Source organism: Geotrypetes seraphini, chromosome 15, assembly GCF_902459505.1.
Source record: "Geotrypetes seraphini chromosome 15, aGeoSer1.1, whole genome shotgun sequence".
NCBI lineage: Eukaryota > Metazoa > Chordata > Amphibia > Gymnophiona > Dermophiidae > Geotrypetes > Geotrypetes seraphini.
In genome coordinates this window covers 41,809,019-41,832,720 of record NC_047098.1, presented here as the reverse complement: position 1 = coordinate 41,832,720, position 23,702 = coordinate 41,809,019, and the positions used below count along the sequence as shown (strand labels likewise).

The 23,702-nt window shown below is 42.1% G+C and overlaps 1 protein-coding gene across 6 annotated transcripts in view; it reads left to right on the top strand.

Annotated features, from left to right (window-relative positions):
* TEX14 (testis expressed 14, intercellular bridge forming factor) overlaps positions 1–23,702 on the top strand; it is a 311,576-nt gene that overhangs the window by 6,918 nt on the left and 280,956 nt on the right. For all 6 annotated transcript variants that reach the window (XM_033922951.1, XM_033922948.1, XM_033922949.1 and 3 more), the window contains 2 exons: positions 8,371–8,485; positions 20,441–20,606. In XM_033922951.1, coding sequence (XP_033778842.1) covers positions 8,371–8,485; positions 20,441–20,606 — 281 coding nt within the window. The remainder of the gene's footprint in view (positions 1–8,370; positions 8,486–20,440; positions 20,607–23,702) is intronic.

Here is a 23,702-nt window from a genome sequence, read left to right as displayed (position 1 = left end):
ATTTCAAATGTTTTACATATATGTAAGATTTAAGAAACTTAAAGGGAGCCTAAGAGGCGACATTTGGAAATGGTTAAGTTAAGCCAGAGACAATGTTACCATGACAATACCAGTCTTTGAGAGTCCCAGAACAGGAAAGATCAGCTAGTTTGACCTCCAGCATAGGAAGGGGGGGAGTAGGTCTCTCACTTTTAACACAGGGGTACAAACTTTATCCCAGGACTAGCAGGCAAGTATTCTCACTAGTGGGTGATGTCATCCGACAGAGCCCCGGTACGGACGTCTCACAAGCAAGTCTTGCTTGAAGAAACTCAGAAGTTTCGAGATGCCCGCACCTCGCATGCGCCAGTGCCTTCCCGCCCGATGGTACGGGCGTGTCTCCTCAGTTCTTTTCTTTCCGCGGAGCTGAGAAGTCTTTCTTCAATTCTGCGCTGATTGAACTCCCGTTCTTTTGCCTTCCATAGCCGCTGTTTTGAGTTTCTTTTACTCTTATCGTGTGTTTTATTTCTTTTCTTTCTTTTTCAAAAAAAAAAATTTCTTCCGGCGACTTCGCCGGGTCGGCGGCGTGGCGCAGGCCCCGCTCCTTCGATCTCGCGGCGGAGCTTTTTCGGCCTATGTCCCGGCCAATCACCGGTTTTAAAAAGTGTAGCAAGTGCCAGCGCGCGATTTCGCTGACGGACCCGCATCGACGATGCCTGCAGTGTCTTGGTCCAGAACATTTCCCGAAATCGTGCCGGCCTTGTTCCACACTCATAGCGCGGGCGTTTAAGCGTCGCTGTTTTTTGTGGGAGTCGATGTTCAAGATGGAAGCTGCTCAAGAACCATCCGCTTCGACTTCGACTGGTGCTTCACCCTCACATGCGAAGTCCGCCACTGCTCCTGCTGCTCCGGGTCTCCTGAAACTGGCTTCGTTTGTCCTGGTTACGACCCCATCTTCGGCGCCGGTGCCTTCCGTCTCTCAGGTTCAGGTACCGCCTTCCACAATTCTACCCGTGGTTATCAAGGTGCCGAAAGCTTTGAAGCAAAAGCACTCGACCACGAAGGAGCGCGAAGACCATGCTGGAGGACCCCCTTTCGGTGTGGATCCCTCCATATCGGCTTCGTTGCGGTCCCTTTTGGAAGCTCAATTTGTCGAGCTCATGCAAACCATGGGGCCCAGATTGATTGCCACCATTCAAGGTGACCTCCCGGTTCCGGTCCCGGGGGGCGGACCGCCCCCTCCTCCTCCACCTCGCCGGTTGACCTCGCAGCTTGGCGAGGAGGAGCGACGTATGGCGGCCGGTCCCTCGAGGCGGGCCTCCTTCAGTGATATGCCTCCTTTAGAGCCCATCACGCCTCCGTTCGAAGAGGCCTGGAATTCCTCTTCGGGTAATCGAAGTCCTGGGCATCGCAAATCGCAGGAAGAGTTCTTCCGCACTCCATACCAGGCCTGGGCTGCGGCTCGAGAGGTGTCGAATCTCCTGCCTCTTCGATCCACGGCCTCGAGTCCCATCTGCTCGCTAGAGGCATCAGGGGACCATGCTAAGCATCATCATTCTAGATCCCCCTCCAGACACCGGGAGGGGCATCGGTCCAGGCATTCCTCACGGCACTCCTCGAGGCACTCGGAGGTTTCGCCACAGAAGAACCAGCCACGCCTGGGGTACTCTTCCTCAGATATGTCCCCTCCGCAGAGGCCGGAGTATGAGGAACCATCCACCTCTTATTCTCCCTGTTGCTCCCAGGTCTCTTTGGACCCCGAGGCCTCGACTTCGTCTAGTCCTTCTCGGAGACCGGTGCTGGTGGATCAATTGTCTTTTTCTTCCTTCCTCCGGCAGATGGCGGATGACCTCGACATTACTTTGGACACCGGTTCACGGTACTCCAAGGAATACCTCGACACCATGCATTTGCCTCATCCTCCTGCGGAGTCTCTTCGCCTACCTCTCCACAAACTTCTCGACCAAACGTTCATGAGATGTTTTGAGACGCCATACTCCATTCCTGCGGTCCCCGGCAAGTTAGATGCCCGATACCGCACGGTCCATCACAAGGGGTTCGAGGGCCCTCAACTTTCCCACCAATCCCTGCTGGTCGAATCGTCCCTCAAGCGGTCTCATCCGTCCCAGGTGTATGCCTCGGTGCCTCCGGGGCGCGAGGGCAGGACCATGGACAAGTTTGGCAGGCGGATATACCAGAACTCGATGATGGCTTCCAGAGTTCTTAATTATACGTTCCATTTTGCTTCTTATTTGGAGTTTTTCCTGCCTGTGCTTCGGAAATTCACGCCTCACATTGAATCTCAGGCTTGCTTCGAGTTTGAAGAAGTTGTTGCTTCGCTGTCCCAGCTGCGCCTTCAATTGATGCAGTCCTAGTAACATAGTAACATAGTAACATAGTAGATGACGGCAGATAAAGACCCGAATGGTCCATCCAGTCTGCCCAACCTGATTCAATTTAAATTATTATTATTATTTTTTTTTTTTCTTCTTAGCTATTTCTGGGCGAGAATCCAAAGCTTTACCCGGTACTGTGCTTGGGTTCCAACTGCCGAAATCTCTGTTAAGACTCCAGCCCATCTACACCCTCCCAGCCATTGAAGTCCTCCCCTGCCCATCCTCCTCCAAACGGCCATGCACAGACACAGACCGTACAAGTCTGCCCAGTAACTGGCCTAGTTCAATCTTTAATATTATTTTCTGATTCTAAATCTTCTGTGTTCATCCCACGCTTCTTTGAACTCAGTCACAGTTTTACTCTCCACCACCTCTCTCGGGAGCGCATTCCAGGCATCCACCACCCTCTCCGTAAAGTAGAATTTCCTAACATTGCCCCTGAATCTACCACCCCTCAACCTCAAATTATGTCCTCTGGTTTTACCATTTTCCTTTCTCTGGAAAAGATTTTGTTCTACGTTAATACCCTTTAAGTATTTGAACGTCTGAATCATATCTCCCCTGTCTCTCCTTTCCTCTAGGGTATACATATTCAGGGCTTCCAGTCTCTCCTCATACGTCTTCTGGCGCAAGCCTCCTATCATTTTCGTCGCCCTCCTCTGGACCGCCTCAAGTCTTCTTACGTCTTTCGCCAGATACGGTCTCCAAAACTGAACACAATACTCCAAGTGGGGCCTCACCAATGACCTGTACAGGGGCATCAACACCTTCTTCCTTCTACTGACTACGCCTCTCTTTATACAGCCCAGAATCCTTCTGGCAGCAGCCACTGCCTTGTCACACTGTTTTTTCGCCTTTAGATCTTCGGACACTATCACCCCAAGGTCCCTCTCCCCGTCCGTGCATATCAGCTTCTCTCCTCCCAGCATATACGGTTCCTTCCTATTATTAATCCCCAAATGCATTACTCTGCATTTCTTTGCATTGAATTTTAGTTGCCAGGCATTAGACCATTCCTCTAACTTTTGCAGATCCTTTTTCATATTTTCCACTCCCTCTTCGGTGTCTACTCTGTTACAAATCTTGGTATCATCTGCAAAAAGGCACACTTTTCCTTCTAACCCTTCAGCAATGTCACTTACATACATATTGAACAGGATTGGCCCCAGCACCGAACCCTGAGGGACTCCACTAGTCACCTTTCCTTCCTTCGAGCGACTTCCATTAACCACCACCCTCTGGCGTCTGTCCGACAGCCAGTTTCTGACCCAGTTCACCACTTTGGGTCCTAACTTCAGCCCTTCAAGTTTGTTCAACAGCCTCTTATGAGGAACTGTATCAAAGGCTTTGCTGAAATCCAAGTAAATTACATCTAGCATATGTCCTCGATCCAGCTCTCTGGTCACCCAATCAAAAAATTCAATCAGGTTCGTTTGGCACGATTTACCTTTTGTAAAGCCATGTTGCCTCTGATCCTGTAACCCATTAGATTCAAGGAAATACACTATCCTTTCTTTCAGCAACACTTCCATTATTTTTCCAACAACTGAAGTGAGGCTCACCGGCCTGTAGTTTCCTGCTTCATCCCTGTGACCACTTTTATGAATAGGGACCACATCCGCTCTCCTCCAATCCCCAGGAATCACTCCCGTCTCCAGAGATTTGTTGAACAAGTCTTTAATAGGACTCGCCAGAACCTCTCTGAGCTCCCTTAGTATCCTGGGATGGATCACGTCTGGTCCCATCGCTTTGTCCTCCTATGACGACTTCGAGCTCTCGGCTCGAGCTGCTGCCTGCTCCGTGGCCATGCGTCGTCTGGCCTGTCTTCGCACCATTGACATGGACCCGAACCTCCAGGACAGGCTGGCCAATGTTCCTTGTGCGGGAGCGGATTTATTTGACGAGTCTATCGAGACTGTGACGAAGAAGCTCTCTGACCATGAAAAATCTTTTCAGTCTATTCTTCGGCCTAAGCCTAAGCCTCAACAGTCTCGACCTGCCAGACCGCCCTTGATCTATCAGAGGCGTTACACTGCGAGGCAAGCTCCAGCTGCCAGGCAGCCTGCAAAACGACAGCCTCCGCAAAAGGCTCCGCAGAAGCCTCAACCGTCTAATGTCCCTAAGGCCACTCAGCCTTTTTGACTCTCTCTTAGGGAGCATAACCAACCTCGTTCTGCCATTCCCTGTTTTCCCCATTGGGGGTCGCCTCCATCATTTTTTCCATCGATGGACGGCTATTACCTCTGGGTCCTTACCATCATCAAGGAAGGGTACTCTCTGCAATTCCATTGGGTCCCCCCCGGACCACCCTCCAAGAGAGTATCGTTCAAACTTGACTCAGACCGCCCTTCTTCTTCAGAAAGCTCAAGCTTTGCTCCGGCTTCGTGCCGTCGAGCCGGTCCCTGTGGACCAGCACAACCGGGGGTTTTACTCCTGGTACTTCCTTGTCCCGAAGAAGACGGGCGACCTGCGGCCCATTCTGGACCTCAGGGTCCTCAACAAGTTCTTGGTCAAAGAGAGATTTCGCATGCTGACCCTAGCTTCTCTCTATCCCCTCATCGAGCAGAACGACTGGTTATGCTCTCTAGATCTCAAGGAGGCCTACACTCACATTCCCATTCATCCGGCTCTCGCAAGTTCCTCAGATTTCGGGTGGGACATCTACATCTACAGTATCGAGTGCTTCCATTCGGCCTATCCTCGTCTCCCAGAGTCTTCATGAAGTGTCTGGTAGTGGTGGCCGCGGCACTCCGGAACAGAGGTCTTCAAGTATTTCCCTACCTCGACGACTGGCTCATCAAGGCCCCCTCGGCTCCAGAGGTCATCTCTGCGACCCTGGCCACTATTTACTTCCTGCAGAGTTTGGGCTTCGAGATCAACTTCCCCAAATCTCATCTACAGCCTACCTAGTCTCTCCCATTCATCGGAGCAGTCCTGGACACCATTCGACTCAGAGCATTCCTTCCTCCTCAACACATGGATGCTCTTCTTCATCTCTGCCAGTCTGTGTCTTCTCGCCAGTCCATCTCAGCGAGACACATGATGGTCCTCCTGGGCCACATGGCCTCTACAGTTCATGTGACGCCTTTTGCCAGACTCCATCTCAGAATTCCTCAGTGGACCCTGGCTTCTCAATGGACTCAGGTGTCAGATCCGTTGACTCGGCACATCGTAGTCACTCCTGCTCTTCGGCAGTCTCTACTTTGGTGGATGACCTCTTCGAATCTATCCAGAGGTTTGCTGTTTCACACTCCTCCCCACCAGAAGGTTCTCACAACCGATTCATCGACCTATGCCTGGGGAGCTCATCTGGATGGTCTTTGCACTCAGGGATTCTGGACCGGTGCGGACCGACTCCATCAAATCAATCTTCTGGAGCTCAGAGCCATCTTCAATGCTCTTCAAGCTTTTCAACATCTGCTCCACGACATGGTGGTCCTCATTCGCACAGACAATCAGGTCGCCATGCATTATGTCAACAAGCAGGGGGGCACGGGCTCGGCCTCCCTCTGCCAGGAAGCTCTCAGAGTCTGGGATTGGGCGGTTCACTACAATGCCTTCCTCAAAGCTGTCTACATTCAGGGGAAGGACAATGTCTTGGCAGACAACCTGAGTCGTCTTCTCCAGCCTCACGAATGGACTCTCCATTCCAAGCCCCTTCATCAGATATTTGCACAGTGGGGGACGCCTCAGATAGACCTCTTTGCGGCTCCCCACAACTTCAAGCTGCCTCAATTCTGCTCCAGGATCTACACTCCTCATCGTCTCGAGGCAGATGCCTTTCTGCTGGATTGGGGGAATCGCTTTCTGTATGCGTTTCCTCCCTTTCCTCTCATTCAAAAGACTCTGGTCAAGCTGAAGTCCGACCATGCCACCATGATTCTGATCGCTCCTCGGTGGCCCAGACAATCTTGGTTCTCCCTTCTACTTCGACTCAGCGGCAGGGAGCCATTCCTTCTTCCAGTGATTCCTTCACTGCTTACTCAGCATCAGGGATCTCTGCTTCATCCCAACCTGCAGTCTCTCCACCTGACAGCTTGGTTCCTCTCAACGTAACTCCTCACCAGTTTTCCCAAGCGGTGAGGGATGTCTTGGAGGCTTCCAGGAAGCCTGCTACTCGACAATGCTACTCCCAAAAATGGACTAGATTTTCTTCATGGTGTGTTTCCAATTCTAAGGAGCCTCAGCGAGCCTCCCTATCCTCTGTTTTGGACTACCTTCTACACCTGTCTCAGTCTGGTCTCAAGTCTACGTCTATACGAGTCCACCTGAGTGCTATTGCGGCTTTCCATCAGCCTCTACAAGGGAAACCTCTCTCTGCTCATCCTGTGGTTTCCAGATTTATGAAATGACTTTAACATTTCAATCCTCCTCTAAAACCTCCTCCAGTGGTTTGGGATCTCAATGTTGTCCTTTCTCAGCTTATGAAACCGCCTTTTGAGCCTCTCAACAAGGCTCCACTAAAGTTTCTTATTTGGAAAGTGGTTTTTCTAGTGGCCCTCACGTCTGCTCGCAGGGTCAGTGAGCTTCAGGCCTTGGTGGCGGATCCTCCTTTCACATTATTCCATCATGACAAGGTGGTCCTCCGCACTCATCCGAAATTCCTGCCTAAAGTGGTCTCTGAATTTTATCTCAACCAATCCATAGTTCGTCCTGTTTTTTTTCCAAAGCCTCATTCTCAACCTGGAGAATCAGCTCTTCACACTCTGGACTGTAAACGTGCTTTGGCTTTCTACCTGGATCGCACCAAGCCACACAGAACTGCACCTCAACTTTTCGTCTCCTTTGATCCAAACAAGTTGGGACGACCTGTATCGAAGCGCACCATCTCCAACTGGATGGCGGCTTGTATCTCTTTCTGCTATGCCTAGGCTGGATTACCCCTTCCCTATAAGGTCACAGCCCATAAGGTCAGAGCAATGGCGGCCTCTGTAGCTTTCCTCAGCTCGACACCGATTGAGGAAATTTGTAAGGCTGCCACTTGGTCCTTGGTTCATACATTCACCTCTCATTATTGTCTGGATACTTTCTCCAGAAGGGATGGACAGTTTGGCCAAACAGTGTTACAAAATTTATTCTCCTAAGTTGCCAATTCTCCCTCCATCCCATTGAGGTTAGCTTGGAGGTCACCCACTAGTGAGAATACCTGCCTGCTTGTCCTGGGATAAAGCAATGTTACTTACCGTAACAGTTGTTATCCAGGGACAGCAGGCAGCTATTCTCACGTCCCACCCACCTCCCCTGGGTTGGCTTCTCTGCTAGCTACCTGAACTGAGGAGACACGCCCGGACCATCGGGCGGGAAGGCACTGGCATCTCAAAACTTCTGAGTTTCTTCAAGCAAGACATGCTTGTGAGACGTCCGTATCGGGGCTCTGTCGGATGACATCACCCACTAGTGAGAATAGCTGCCTGCTGTCCCTGGATAACAACTGTTACGGTAAGTAAAATTGCTTTTCAACAGATGCTGAAAGCAGAAATGTAGGCTGGTTTTAACAGACAAACTGTTTAATTTAAGCTTTTTGAGAATGACAAAGTGTGTATTGGGTATGTTATAATGTTTTATGCATATTCAGAAATTAATGTAAACAAAAATATGATTTTTGAAACTTTTTTCTATGTCAAAAGGAATTTTCTTTGTTCAAACCTAAGGACCGCCTCTGTTGGCTGATTGGCTGACAAGTATGATGTCATACTAAAAGTATGTAAGAAAACCTTGTGGCAGGGGCTCTGAGAGAATCATATTTGTCAGGAGAGATGTGCATTGATATTTCTGACATTATATGATATCTCCTGATGCAAGATGCCTCCTGAAAGTTGTGATGATAAAATAAAGCCAATATCTGATTTTGGAAATATCTGCATCATTTTAATTATTCCTAAACACCTAAGAGCGAGGTTGACGCAGTGCGCAGTGCGTGCGCTAATCACTGCTCATTTTAAAGACATGTTTTAAAACGGATTCATTGTTTATATGCAGCATATTTTGTCTTTAGGTATTTGTCCTGATACAGTGAACTCATTGGGCCAGACACCGCTGTTTATAGCTGCTTTGCTAGATCTTGCTAAGTTAGTTAATCTTCTGTTGGAGTACGGATCGGATCCTAACCAGTAAGTGTCTTTCAAATAAATCAAACTATGCATTTATCAGACTAAAGAATAGGAGTTCTTGTAAAGTAGCAGCATAAATTCAAATTAAGGATTCTTGTACCAAGGGCAGCGGAACATCCTTTTTATTGGAGGGGACAAAAGAAATGATCTCTGGCCCCACTCCAAGCACTCTCTACTTGCTGATGCTGTGATGGGCAATTATATTCATTGGAAAAGGGGATGTGTCTCTAAGGCCTGGGGAGAGACAACAAGTGGGGGCTTTTCTTCCTTGTGCTGTCCACACAGCAGGGCTTTATCAGAATTTGTGCTACTGGTATGCAGGAACAATTTTTTGTATTACAGAATTTCAAAGGTCTGTTTCAGTTCTTTTACGTGTCTGATTTTTTTTTTTTACTTTAAAAAAGTTTTATCCCACATATGACCTAGGCAGGTCATAGATAGTACATGTATAATAAACATTAAGATAAAAATGGACATAAAAAAACAACACTGTGCTGCTCACACTCTCCTATTCAAAATAATAGTGTAATGTGTATTTCAAGCAGAATCTCCATCTTACTATATAATCAGTAAAACATAAAATAAAATGCCTGAACAAACAAGTGTGTTTTTAACTATTGGCGGAACAGCAGTGTATTCCTACATAGGATTCATTTTTCTGTTACAGAAAAGGCTCGCTAACCCCCTCCTTTATGAACGCATAGCGCGGGTTTTAGCGCTGGCAGTGGCGGTAACTGCTCCAACGCTGATAGGAATTCTATGAGCGTCGGAGCAGTTACCTCCACTGCTGGCGGTTCCCGTAGTTAGTCCCTAACCAGTTTGTTATATTCAATCCATTGCCTTTGTTATTATATTTTTTTCTTTTCCTGTATTGCTTGCAGAGAATTGCGGTATATAAGACACTACAGAGTGAGCTAGCAAGGTGCATAGCAATTATAAAACTAGGGGCTCCTTTTACTAATGTGCATTAGGGTCTTAATGCACACGAAATTAGTGTGCGCTCTAGATCTCTAAGCTATCATCACAGGGCAGTCAGCAGTCAGCGACACCTACTTGGAAGCTGCTAGAGCTCATTAAGTAAAAGCCCTGTGCTTCTCTTCCAGATGTCATAAGTTCAAATCCCAACCAGCTCCTCCAGCACATATTTTAATTGTATAATTCTACCTTGCAGGTGCATCTTGATGATCTCACAATGAGGTCACCATTGTGCAGCTGCAAACCTCCATTTGCAATGAAGTAGAAGCCATGCTAAGGTCTGTATCTGTTTTTTCTGTTTTTAAGCTTTTGCAAATGAAGTTATGTATGCATCTATATATTTTTTTCATGTGCTTTCTTTGCTTTCAAGAATGAGCTGATTGGAGCACTGTTTAGTCAGAAGAAAAGGGTAGCTTTTTAGAAAGAAACATAAAGCTGTGTTTTTCATGTGCTGTGCTTTAGTTAATGGATCTTTTCCTCTAATTAGCAAATAGTGCCCTATTTGTGTTTATGTGGTGCCTTATTAAATGTATTTTGAGCTTAATAAAGCAAAAATAAAATCCCAGAGAGCTATTTAGCAGATTGCATTAAGGATGTCCAAAGAGTGCTTAAATTCCGTCCATAGAACTCAAATAGTCTCTACTTCCTTCTACTACCTCCGCCAACTGAGAAGGATCAAACCCTACATCTCCACATTGGACCTAGCCCAACTCCTCTACCCCTGTGTCCTCACCAGGACGGATTACTGCAACTCCCTATTTAAGGAAGTAGCCAAAAAAGATCTCAAGCGCCTCCAGCGGGTACAAAATGCAGCAATCCACCTCCTACACAGCCTCAACTACTGCGATCCCATCTCCCCAGCCCTCTGCGCAGAGCACTGGCTTCCAATTAACCAACGCTGTGCATTCAAGGTCCTGGTAATAGCACATAAAAGAATTTACGTCAACACCTCTGCCTACATAGAATCCAAGCTAACCCTGTACACCCCCACCCGCCACCTCTGCTCAGAAATGGAGAAACGCCTATACATCCCCCCCCAAGACGTTCCCTACTGTTAGAAACCACCCGCAAACGCTCCTACAACCACTTCATCCCCCAACTCTGGAACCAACTCCCCCCGCACATCAGATTACAAAACTCACTGATGACCTTCCGGAAAGCGGTAAAGACCCTCCTCTTCAACTAAAATTATAACTGCAATCTACCCCTCACCCTCCCTAAACTCCCCCTCCCTTCTACCCTCTTTTCTCCATTCTGATCCCCTACTTAAATTGCTGTATAGTTCATTCTTAACCTGTACTTAAACTGCTGTATAGTCCATTTTTAACCTGTACTTAAATTGCTGTATAGTCCATTCATAACCTGTACTTAAATTGCCGTATAGTCCTTGTACTTAAAGTGCTGAATAGTCCATTCTTAACCTGTACTTAAATTGCTGTATAGTCCTTGTACTTAAACTGCTGTATAGTTTTTGTATTGTCCAAGTGTACTCCCTGTGAATGTTTGCTTGTAGGCCGTTCTGAGCTACTGGGAGGACGGGATAAAAATCTAAATAAATAAATAAATAAATTTATTTGAAGCCCAAACTAAGCTCAAAAGTAGACCTGGTTTTCATTCGCCTACAATATAGGCATCATATGGATGCCCTAGGTCGCTCAGTGTTATGTAAATGAATCAAAGATGCCCAAATTGAGTCATTGCCCAAACCATGCCTATCCCACACCTATTGAGTTGGGCGCAAGTTTTTATTTTTTATTTTTTTTATAAATAAATTTTTTATTTTTAAATTCTTACATCAAGTGAAATACATAAGAACATAAGAACATAAGCAATGCCTCTGCTGGGTCAGACCTGAGGTCCATCATGCCCAGCAGTCCGCTCACGCGGCGGCCCAACAGGTCCAGGACCTGTGCAGTAATCCTCTATTTATACCCCTCTATCCCCTTTTCCAGCAGGAAATTGTCCAATCCTTTCTTAAACCCCTGTACTGTACCCTGCCCTATTACTCCCTCTGGAAGCGCATTCCAGGTGTCCACCACTCGTTGGGTAAAGAAGAACTTCCTAGCATTCGTTTTAAATCTGTCCCCTTTCAACTTTTCCAAGTGTCCTCTTGTTCTTTTATTTTTCGAAAGTTTGAAGAATCTGTCCTTCTCTACTCTCTCTATGCCCTTCATGATCTTATAAGTCTCTATCATATCCCCTCTAAGTCTCCTCTTCTCCAGGGAAAAGAGACCCAGTTTCTCCAATCTCTCAGCGTATGAGAGGTTTTCCATCCCTTTTATCAAGTGTGTCGCTCTCCTCTGAACCCTCTCGAGTAACGCCATATCCTTCCTAAGGTACGGAGACCAATATTGGACGCAGTATTCCAGATGCGGGCGCACCATCGCCCGATACAATGGCAGGATAACTTCTTTTGTCCTTGTTGTAATACCCTTCTTGATTATGCCTAGCATTCTATTTGCTTTTTTAGCGGCTGTTGCGCACTGTGCCGTCGGCTTCATTGTCATGTCCACCATTACCCCCAAGTCCCTTTCTTGGTTGCTCTCATTCAATAATATCCCTCCCATCGTATAGTTGTACCTCGGGTTTCTGTTTCCAACATGCAATACTTTACATTTCTCAACGTTGAACTTCATCTGCCATCTCGCCGCCCATTCCCCCAATTTGTTCAAGTCCCTTTGCAATTCTTCGCATTCCTCTTTAGTCCCAGCTCCACTAAATAGTTTTGTATCGTCCGCAAATTTTATTATCTCACACTTCGTGCCTGTTTCTAGATCATTTATGAATATATTAAATAGCAGCGGCCCGAGCCCTGAGCCCTGCGGAACACCACTCGTGACCCCCATCCAGTCTGAGTAGTGGCCCTACATGTATTACATTCAATTATTATAAACACTTGAAATTATTAATAAATGTTCTTACATTGTAAATAAAAATAATTCTTTATCAGAATTATATAACATAATATTATTGCAAAAGTTTTCCCTCCCTTCCCCCCCTATATGCTCTGTACATGTGTTATGATATCTGATCTGTAGAAAAATTAGTCAATGGTCCCCATATTTTATTGAATTTTTGAATATATCCTTGTTGTAATGCCAATACTTTTTCCATTTTATATATATTACAAATTGAATTCCACCAGAAAGTGTAATTTAATTTAGTGTAATCTTTCCAGTTCTGAGTAATTTGCTGAATGGCGACCCCTGTTAATATTAATAAAAGTTTATTATTGTTAGCTGATATCGGACTCTGTTTTCTCATTGCTGTTCCAAATAATATTGTATCATATGAGAGTCCAACATGATTTTCTAATAAATTATTAATTTGGGGCCAAATTAATTTCCAAAAGGAATTAATAGAGGGACAAAAGAAAAGTAAATGATCCAATGTCCCCACTTCTATCTTACAATGCCAGCATCTATTAGATTTACTACTATCTATTTTTTGTAATCTCGTAGGGGTCCATAAAACTCTATGTAATAAAAACAACCATGTTTGACTCATAGATGCTGACCTTGTAGTATGTATTCTCCAGGACCAAAATTTTTGCCATTGAGATGGAGAAATTATCTGTCCTATCTCAATACTCCAAATGTCCCTAAGTCCTGTTCTCTTTTTTTTGTTTAAAAAGCCATATATAATCTTATACCATTTAGCGGCTTGGTGTCCTAGAAAATCCGTTTGAAAACATAGGATTTGCAAACTATACTGAGTGTTAAGATTCTTCCATTCAGGGAACCCTTCCTGAATAGCCTGCTTCAATTGCATCCATTTATAATATTGTGTCTTGTTTAATCCAAATTTTTGTTGCAATTGTGAAAAACTAAGCAGTGATCCGTTTACTATTACATCTTTTAAAGATCGTATACCTGCTATTATCCATTGTTTCCATATTATTTTAAATCCACCAATTTTGATCCTGGAGTTTACCCAAATAGATTGATTTAAAGATTTAGCCAATGGATCTGGTGATAAATTGCTTATAAATCTTAGTGTTTTCCATGTATCTATTAGAATTCTGTTGTCTTTATATCTCCTAGGCATTGTTATACTAATTAAATGTTCTGGATGTAAAGGGAACATGAGCCGCCATTCTAAATATAACCAGTCTGGTACATTTTCCATGAGATCTGGGAGGATCCAATACATACCCTGTCTTAAAATATAAGATTGATGGTACCTATAGAAATTTGGAAAATTTACCCCTCCCTCTTTAATTGTTTTTTGTAATGATATTAAAGCGAGTCTGGGTCTTTTCCCAAACCAAACAAATTTTGTAAGTATACTGTTTAACTTTTTGTAAAATGACCCCTGAAAAAATATTGGGATCATACTCATTTGATAACAAATTACAGGTAAAATCATCATTTTAATTGTTTGGACTCTTCCCCACCAAGAAAGATGTAAAGGATTCCATTGCTCACACATTTCTGTTATTTTTTTTAATAAAATTTTTTCATTTTCTTTTACTGTGTCCTCAATTGTATTTTTTATTAGAATTCCTAAATATTTTAGTCCTTCTTCTTTCCATTTAAATGAATATGAGTCAAATAATCCCTTATTACAATGAACATTAATTGGGAGAACTTCAGATTTTTCCCAATTGATTTTATATCCAGAAAATTTTCCAAACTTTTCTATTAAGTTAAGTAGACATGGAATGGTGTCTTCTGGTTCTCTTAAATATAGTAAAATATCATCTGCGTACGCAGATAATTTAAATTCCCAATTAGAAAATGTGATTCCCTTTATTCCCTTAGTTTGATTTATTGCAATTAATAAGGGTTCCAGAACGATATCAAAAAGTAAGGGAAATAAAGGACAACCCTGTCTAACTCCCCTTAGCAAGTTAAATTTATCAGATAAGTTATTGTTTATATTTAATCTTGCTCTAGGGGAGCTATACAGCGTTTGAATCATCTTAATAAAACCAGGTCCTATACCAAACCATTCTAAAGTTTGATACATAAACTTCCATTCCACTCTATCAAATGCTTTTTCTGCATCTAATGATATTAGAAATGCTGGATCATTCAAATTTTTTGCTAAATTTAAAGAATGAAATGCTAATCTAGTATTATGTGAAGAATGTCTTTTAGCAACAAATCCTGTTTGATGTACATCGATGATAAAAGGAAGAGCTTTTGCTAATCTTATAGCTAATATTTTAGCAATCAATTTAGCGTCTACATTTAATAAAGATATAGGTCTGTAGTTTGTTATCAATGTCGGATCCCTGTTTGGTTTTGGCAAGACAATTATAACAGAATCAGCCATAGTTCCTGATATATTTCCATTGTTTATTTGATATTGATATAAATTTAATAGATAAGGTAATAAAGTTTTTTGAAATGTTTTATAAAATTCAACAGTATATCCATCTCCACCTGGAGCGGATCCAACTCTAAGAGCTTTCAATGCTGATTCTATTTCTTTTAAAGATATATGTTCTTCTAAGCTTCCTTTTATATGATTCGGAATATTTGGTCCAATAAATGATTTTAAAAGTTCTATACCATCTTGTTCTTTATTTTCATAAGTATCAGAAGTATATAAATCCTTATAAAAATCAAGAAATTGTTTTATAATATTTTCAATGCTATTGTGTGTATTGCCCCGCTTATCCTTAATTGCAATAATCTTAGATTTTCTTTTTTTTGCTTTGATAAAATTCGCTAACAATCTCCCAGCTTTATTTGAATTTCCATAATACTGCACTTGCCGACAGAACATATCTTTCCTTACAAATTGAGAGGAAATCTCATTATATTTAACTTTTGTTTTTAATAATTTCTGCAATGTATCATGTTCCCATTTTACAATTAATTTTTGTTCTAATAATTTAATTTCTTGTTCTAATTTTATAAATTGTTTTTTAAGTTGTTTTTTCATATATGCAGAGTATGATATTATATTTCCTCTCATTGTTGCTTTATAAGCGTCCCATAAAATTTCAATATTTATGTTATCCGAATTATTGATTTGAAAAAATTCATGCATTTTTTCTTTAATATTTTCTATAAATTTCATGTCTGCAAGCAAAGCATTATCAAATCTCCAAATTGGTTTAGAATAAACTGATATATCGTTCTGCAGATCAATCCACACACCAGCATGGTCTGAAATGATAATAGGATCAATAATTGCTTTCATTACTTTTTGTGCTATATTATTAGAAACAAATATATAATCAATTCTTGAAAAGGATTTATGGACCTGAGAACAAAAAGAATATTCCTGATCATTAAAATGAAGGATACGCCATATATCTATTAAATCACAAGATTGTATCAAATTATCTAATCCTAATGATTTCATAATTTTACTTGGTTTTTTATCCAAAATAGGATCCATTACAGCATTGAAATCTCCAGCTACTACTAAATTAGAAGCAGCCAGTGGTAGTAATATCTGCTGAATATTTTTGAAAAACTCCATTTGATTTGAATTAGGAGCATATAAATTGAATAAATCCAGGGTTGTATTTCTCAGATCCATTTTAATATGTACCCATCTTCCTAGTGAATCAAATTTTATTAACTTGAAATCTGCTATACATTTTTTATTTATGAGAATAGCTACTCCTGCTTTTTTTCCAATAGCCGGTGCAAAAAAACATTTGGACACCCAACCCCCTATTAGTTTATTAGATTCAATACCTGACAGGTGCGTCTCTTGTATGAAATAAATATCAGCGTTTTGCTTATGAAGAAAATCTAGTATTTTCTTTCGTTTGATTGGATGGTTAAGACCATTGACATTAAGAGAATAAATTTTAAGAGCCATCTAATTTAATAAGTAATATTTGAAGTAGAAATCTATAATAAAAGTTTTGATCAGACATCCACACATGTTTAATATTTATTCCTTTATTTATTATTAAACCCTTACTTTTATGATTTTCTTTAATTAATTTCATCCCCCTTTTCCTACCCCCCTCCCCTCCCTCCCTATTTAGCAAAAGTAGTGTATACTTGGCCTCACGCATATCAAGATCAGCCATAACACACTCCAAGAAGACCATAAAACTTTCCAAATTCAATTTAAGTCACTAAATATTAAAATAATATTAAAATGTAAATAATTCATATATTATATATCTATGAATTAAGTCAGTTTCATATACTTTTCTTAGGATACCTTAAATATTCTATATTCAATACCATTAAATCATTAATATCTTTTTTTTAATTTTTATTATTGATATATTTATATCTCCTCTTTTCTGTTAAATTTAGATTGAATATTTTAAATAACAAATAAATAAATATATTATTTATCTTTAATTGTAGCCTAAAATGCTTTTTTTTTTTCCCTCAACTTATATTTTATCATAGTAATATCATTAATATGGGAACATAATGATATAGGAACAATAGTTTCATAAATAGAGAATCTCCTCCCCCATGAGAGATCACCGCTAAAATCACACACCATTCAAATACATCGTTTTCTCACTTATCTGTCTCTCTCTTCCTCTCTTCTCACTTTTATTTTCTTCTCTTTCCTTGTCTTCTTTCTTCTTCTTTTCCTAAGGAGAATGAATTGAATAGTTCTTTACGATCTTCCAATGTTCTTATAATCCAATTTCTGATTTCTTTTTCTTCTTATATTTTATGTTATACGTTCATATTATGTTTCCGGTATGTAAAAAAATCCATTTCCTGTGTTCCTCACGCAGAGACCTTCGGGATTGTAAGTTTTTAAGTTTTTAAGACATTTTGAAGAGAGAAGAGGAAAAACAATTCAAACAAGGATATATATATGTCCGGTGTGAGATTCCGCAGCAGTCCCCCCATAGGAAAAGAAAAACCCTACCCGAAAAACCACTTTCCTCAATTTTTTTATTTTTTTTATAATACCTCTGATATTCCCTTCAATCTTTTCTGTCCGTAATCAATTTTCAAAACAGGCTTTTAGTTATAATTATCTTTTCTATATTAAAATCATCTAAATATTTATCAACTTTCTTTCTTTTTATATTGTATATTATAATTATAATTATTTCCTGTAAAACTTACAAATGTATAATTGTATTAAGCCATTTAATATCTTCATTTACATTATAGAATGTCTTTTACATTCTAGTTCTATTGTAAGAGAGACGTTGAAAAGAATATATTTGAAGCTAATTAAAAACATTCTAAGTCGTTGCTTTTTGAAATATAGTAAATTTCTTCTTTAAAGTTATTTTTCTCTATATAATTAATATATGATGATATAATATAATATATTTTCCAACAGTTCTAACTAATAAGTTAAAGACATATCATTCAAAATTAGGATGACATAGGCACTTCTTGAGTTTGAATAAATTTCTCTAGTTTCTCAGCATCATCAAATGTAAAAGTTTTATTTCCGATGGTAACCTTCATGTTTGCGGGATACATTAAACCAAACTTTGCACCCAGTTCTCTTAGTTTTGGCCTCAATTCCAACAACTTTTTCCTTTTTATTGCTGTGTTTTTAGCAAAATCAGGAACAAAGTGGATATAAGCATCTTGATATTTAAGACCTTTATTTTGTTTTGCTAGTTGAAGTATTTCTAAGACCTGTTGGTGGCGCAATAGTTTGAATATAAATGGTCTTGGTCCATGTTGATTTTCTCCTCTCTTCATAGGCACTCTATGTGCTCTTTCTACCTCTATGGGATATTTTGTTTTTATCGGAAGTAGTTTGGGTAACAGATTTTCAATAAAGACTACCGGATTTCCCTTTTCTGCTCCTTCCGGTAGTCCAATCAAACGGACATTACTTCTTCTTTCTCGATTAGAGTAATCTTCAATCTCTTTAGTAAGTATTTCTATTTTTTTTCTATCCGTTCGACTGTAACTTGCTTCTTCTTCTACAAACATTATTCTTTCTTCTAGATTATTTGATTTTAATTCCAGGAGATCCATTTTTTTGTTTAGCGTTGAAATGTCCTCCGATATATTCGTAACTTTTTTTGTTAAAACTGATAGCATTTCCTTTATTTCCTTCAGTTCTTTTATTACTTCTATATCTGTCATTTTTGAACCTGTCTCCTGTTCCGGTTTTGCTCTTTTACTGCTACCAGACAACGCAAAGTCATTCTTGTTTTGTTTTCCTGTTGCCATCCTTTTAACTTATCTTCTTTATTTAATCCAAGGTTTTTCTTATTTTTTTTTTTTTTTTAATTCTTTTAGACTTTTTGCAGACTTTCAAGGTCTTTTTCTTCGGAGCTCACTTATTAGCCGACCTTCCTCATGCGCGTCCAAGCCACGCCCTTGGGGCGCAAGTTTTAAACATGAGCGTCCATAAAATTGTGGCTGCGTCTACGTCCTTTGGACGCTTAAGTACCAATTATCGCTTGTTAAGACCCTTAATTGGCTTATTAACTACTTAGATTGGACGCCTAAAGCATGCCTAACTTTAGGCATGACTTAGGCACCCTTTATAGCAGGGGTGTCCAACCTTTTGGCTTCACTGTGCTGCATTGGCCAAAAAAAATGTTTCTGGGGCCGCACAAACTTTCAAACGCTGCAGCAAGACACAGGAGGGAGCCGGCAAGATGGTAAACACCCGGGGGCAGCAGAGGAAAACACTGCATTGCCCTCAACCGGGGATGCACAAAATACTTCACGGGGCTGCATGAGGCCCTTGAGCCACAGGTTGGACACCCCTGCTTTATAGAATCAGGGCCTTTGTCAATAGACATTTAGGCCCAGATTCTGTATAGGATGTCCGTCCCGGGCATCCAATACAAAATCGGAACAAAACCCACCCAAAGTAAACCCAATTTTGTAACTGATGTCCATGTTGCAGATGCCGGTTACAGAATCGGGTTTGTTTAGACGCGGCCTCTATACTTAATCGTGGCAAGGGATCTCTCTGCCGCGATTAGTATAGTGGCTGTGGCTACAGCCGTCAGTCTCCCTACCCCACCCCCGATGATCGCACCAGCGAAAGAACCCCCCCTGAAGATCGGCGGCAGGAGGGTACCCAACCCCTCCTGCCGGACTCCCCCCATGACCTCCCAAACAAAATGCCTCTACTGCCCTCTCCGGACCCCCCCCAACGGCCTCCCGAAGATAGCCGGTAGGAGGGTGCCCAACCTCTCCTGCCGGACCCCCCCAATGAACCCCCTTCAGGCTTACCTCCAAGTTGGCCGGACGGGTCTTTGCACCATCTGGCCAGCAGGCCCGCCTCTGTCCAAATGAGGCGGGCCCGCCCCTCCCATGTCCAATCCACAGGATCCTAGGGCCTGATTGGCCCAAGCGCCTAAGGCCCCTCCCGATTGGCTGATTAGACAGCTTTAGGATGCCTACAGCTGCCTATAATCGGGACGCACTTTGCAGAATCAGGGCCTTAGTGGATAAAACTCTTCAATGTTTCTGGCTGTATGCCAATACTTCCATATCCAATTTGATTCCTTTGTCCTCAAATAGCCAATTTGTTCAATTTCATTAATTGATTTTATGAACATTTTGTGCATGCAAAATAACAAAATGAAAAAAACCAGCATATCCTTTTTTTTCTTTTCAGTGGAACTGGCATGGGCAGGAACAAATGAGAATCATCCCTACTCCCAACTAGCTAGAACTTGCTCTGATAGGGAAGGGGTTTAGCAGTATCTAGTTTGGGAATCACTGCTTTAAAGTTCACAAGGTGGCCTGCTCCACTGAATATTGATTTGTTTTCTGCCATTTGATTTATAGTATAATTATTTCATTCTGTGGACAAGCAGGATGAGTCAGCCACACATGGAATGATGTCATCTGGCGATGATGTCACCATATGTATGGCTAACTTATCCTACTTGTCCATAGAGAAAAAAAATTACATATAAGTAACCTTGCCTTCTTGTTTTTGTAATTATAATGTTTTAATGTGAATTTTTGCTATATCTTACATAGTTATCAGGTTGTTTTTTTTTGTGTTTTTTTTGCTACTTTCTTTGTTTTTTTCTGTTTTAACTAATGAAGAGAGAATAATCCTGCGTGTTATATTTTGTAGCCGCTGTTATGATGGAAGTACACCAGTTCATGCAGCAGCCTTTTCATGTAATCAGTGGATTCTCAGTAAACTGTTGGATGTAGGGGGTGATTTGCGGCTGCATGATAAAGATGGAAGAAGCCCACACACTTGGGCTGTTACTGCTGGAAAGGAGCGCAGTGGGCCGGTAGGTTTGTACTGTAGTCATATCTTTTGAAGGATCTGCAAAAGCTAAATGTTGTAATATAAGAGCATTCAGGACTATACAGACATCTTTATATCAGCATTAGTGTTTAGTAGGATTCCAGTTTTCTTCCTAATTACAGTAGCTAATAGAACTGATGTAGATATTAAAGTACAGTAAAACCTTGGATTGCAAGTAACTTGGTATGCAAGTGTTTTGCAAGACAAGCAAAACATTTTATTAAATTTTAACTTGATATACAAGCAAGATCTTGCAATACAAGTACATACAGTATACACACATCACAATTGAGCAAATGGTTCTCGCACTCTCTCTCTCTCTCTCTGACACTGCAGGAGTGTAGTGACTATTCTAAACAAGCAAGTTCTTGCAATACAAGTACATAGAAGACTATCTGGCCAAGTCAAGAACCGTCAAAACAGCAGTCAGAGAGGCCAAATTGCAGGTGGAGGAGAATCTAGCAAAGAATATCAAAAAGGGCGATAAAGCATTCTTTAGGTATATTAGTGATAGAAACAGGAACACAGGAGGGATAGTACGCCTTAGGAAACCGGATGGGAACTATGTAGAATCGGACTCCGAGAAGGCTAAACTGTTAAATGAATACTTTTGCTCAGTTTTCACCCGTGAGGCGCAGGGATCCGGCCCTCAACTACCAACAGGGGATAGCTCGATAGACCCGTTTTGCAGCTTCGAGATAACGCCCAATAGTGTCTACAGTGAACTATCCAAACTCAAGGTTCACAAAGCCATGGGGCCAAACAACATACACCCCAGAGTACTCAGAGAGTTAAAAGACACCTTGGCGAAACCACTATCAACACTCTTCAATCTCTCCCTTAGCAAAGGAAAAGTCCCGCTAGACTGGAAAACGGCTAATGTCATTCCACTCCACAAAAAAGGAAGTAGGACGGAAGCTACGAACTACAGACCAGTGAGTCTCACATCAATAGTAAGCAAAATACTGGAAACTCTAATAAAACACCAATTGGATGCGGTCCTTAACGAGGGGAATCTGCGAGATCCCCGTCAACATGGGTTTACAAAGGGGAGGTCCTGTCAATCCAACCTGATCAGCTTCTTTGACTGGGTGACGAGGAAGCTGGATATTGGGGAGTCCCTGGACGTCGTGTACTTAGATTTCAGCAAAGCATTCGATAGTGTACCACACCGCAGGTTGTTGAGCAAGATGAGCTCTATAGGTTTGGGAGATACCTTGACTACATGGGTGGGGGACTGGCTAGGAGGTAGACTTCAGAGGGTGGTGGGGAATGGCTCCCCCTCCGAAACGACAGAGGTGTTAAGTGGAGTGCCGCAGGGCTCGGTCTTGGGCCCAATCTTGTTCAACATCTTCATAAGGGACTTGGCTGAAGGGCTTCAGGGTAAATTAACGTTATTCGCCGATGATGCCAAATTATGCAATATAGTGGACAAGAACACAACAGGACCTGACAACAAATCCAAGACCGATAGTATGGCACACGACCTCCTCCTACTGGAGAATTGGTCCAGGACCTGGCAACTAAACTTCAATGCCAAAAAATGCAAGGTCATGCACCTTGGCAACAAAAATCCATGTAAGACTTACACTCTTAATGGTGAGATCCTAGAGAGAACTGTAGCGGAACGAGACTTAGGGGTAATCATCAGTGAGGACATGAAGATTGCAACTCAGGTGGAGAAAGCTTCATCTAAAGCCAGACAAATCATGGGTTGCATACGAAGGAGTTTCGTTAGCCGTAAGCCCGAAGTCATAATGCCATTATATAGGTGCATGGTGAGACCCCATCTGGAATACTGTGTACAATTCTGGAGACCACATTACCGCAAAGATGTGCTGAGACTTGAGTCGGTCCAGCGAATGGCCACACGGATGGTCACGGGGCTCAGGGATCTCCCGTATGAGGAACGGCTGAATAAACTGCAGCTCTACTCCCTAGAGGAACGCAGGGAGAGGGGGGACATGATCGAGACATTCAAGTACCTCACGCGCCGTATCGAGGTGGGGGAGGATATCTTCTTCTTCAAGGAACCCACGTCAACACGAGGGCATCCATGGAAAATCAGGGGAGGGACATTACATGGCGATACCAGGAAATACTTCTTCACCGAGAGGGTGGTGGATCGATGGAATGGTCTTCCGATGCAGGTGATTGAGGCCAGCAGTGTGCCTGATTTTAAAGCTAAATGGGATCGAAAGGTGGGATCTCTTCGCAAAGGGAGGTAGGGGAGGGTCATTGATGTGGGCAGACTTGATGGGCCTTGGCCCTTATCTGCCGTCACCTTCTATGTTTCTATGTTTCTATACAGTATACACACATCACTTCATCACAACTGAGCCGATGGTTCTTCTCTCTCTCTTTCTGACATTGAATGAGTGTAGTGACTGTTCTAAACAAGCAAGGTCTTGCATTACAAGTACATACAGTATACACACATCACTTCATCACAACTGATCCGATGGTTCTCTCTCTCTTTCTGACACTGCAGGAGTGTAGTGACTGTTCTAAACAAGCAAGGTCTTGCAATACAAGTACATACAGTATACACACATCACAACTGAGCCGATAGTTCTTCTTTCTCTCTCTCTGACACTGCAGGAGTGTAGTGACTGTTCTAAACAAGCAAGGTCTTGCAATACAAGTACATACAGTATACACACATCACAACTGAGCCGATGGTTCTTCTCTCTTTTTCTGACACTGCAGGAGTGTAGTGACTGTTCTAAACAAGCAAGGTCTTGCAATACAAGTACATACAGTATACACACATCACAACTGAGCCGATGGTTCTTCTCTCTTTCTTTCTGACACTGCAGGAGTGTAGTGACTGTTCTAAACAAGCAAGGTCTTGCAATACAAGTACATACAGTATACACACATCACAACTGAGCCGATGGTTCTTCTCTCTCTCTTTCTGACATTGAAGGAGTGTAGTGACTGTTCTAAACAAGCAAGGTCTTGCATTACAAGTACATACAGTATATACACATCACTTCATCACAACTGATCCGATGGTTCTCTTTTTCTGACACTGCAGGAGTGTAGTGACTGTTCTAAACAAGCAAGGTCTTGCAAT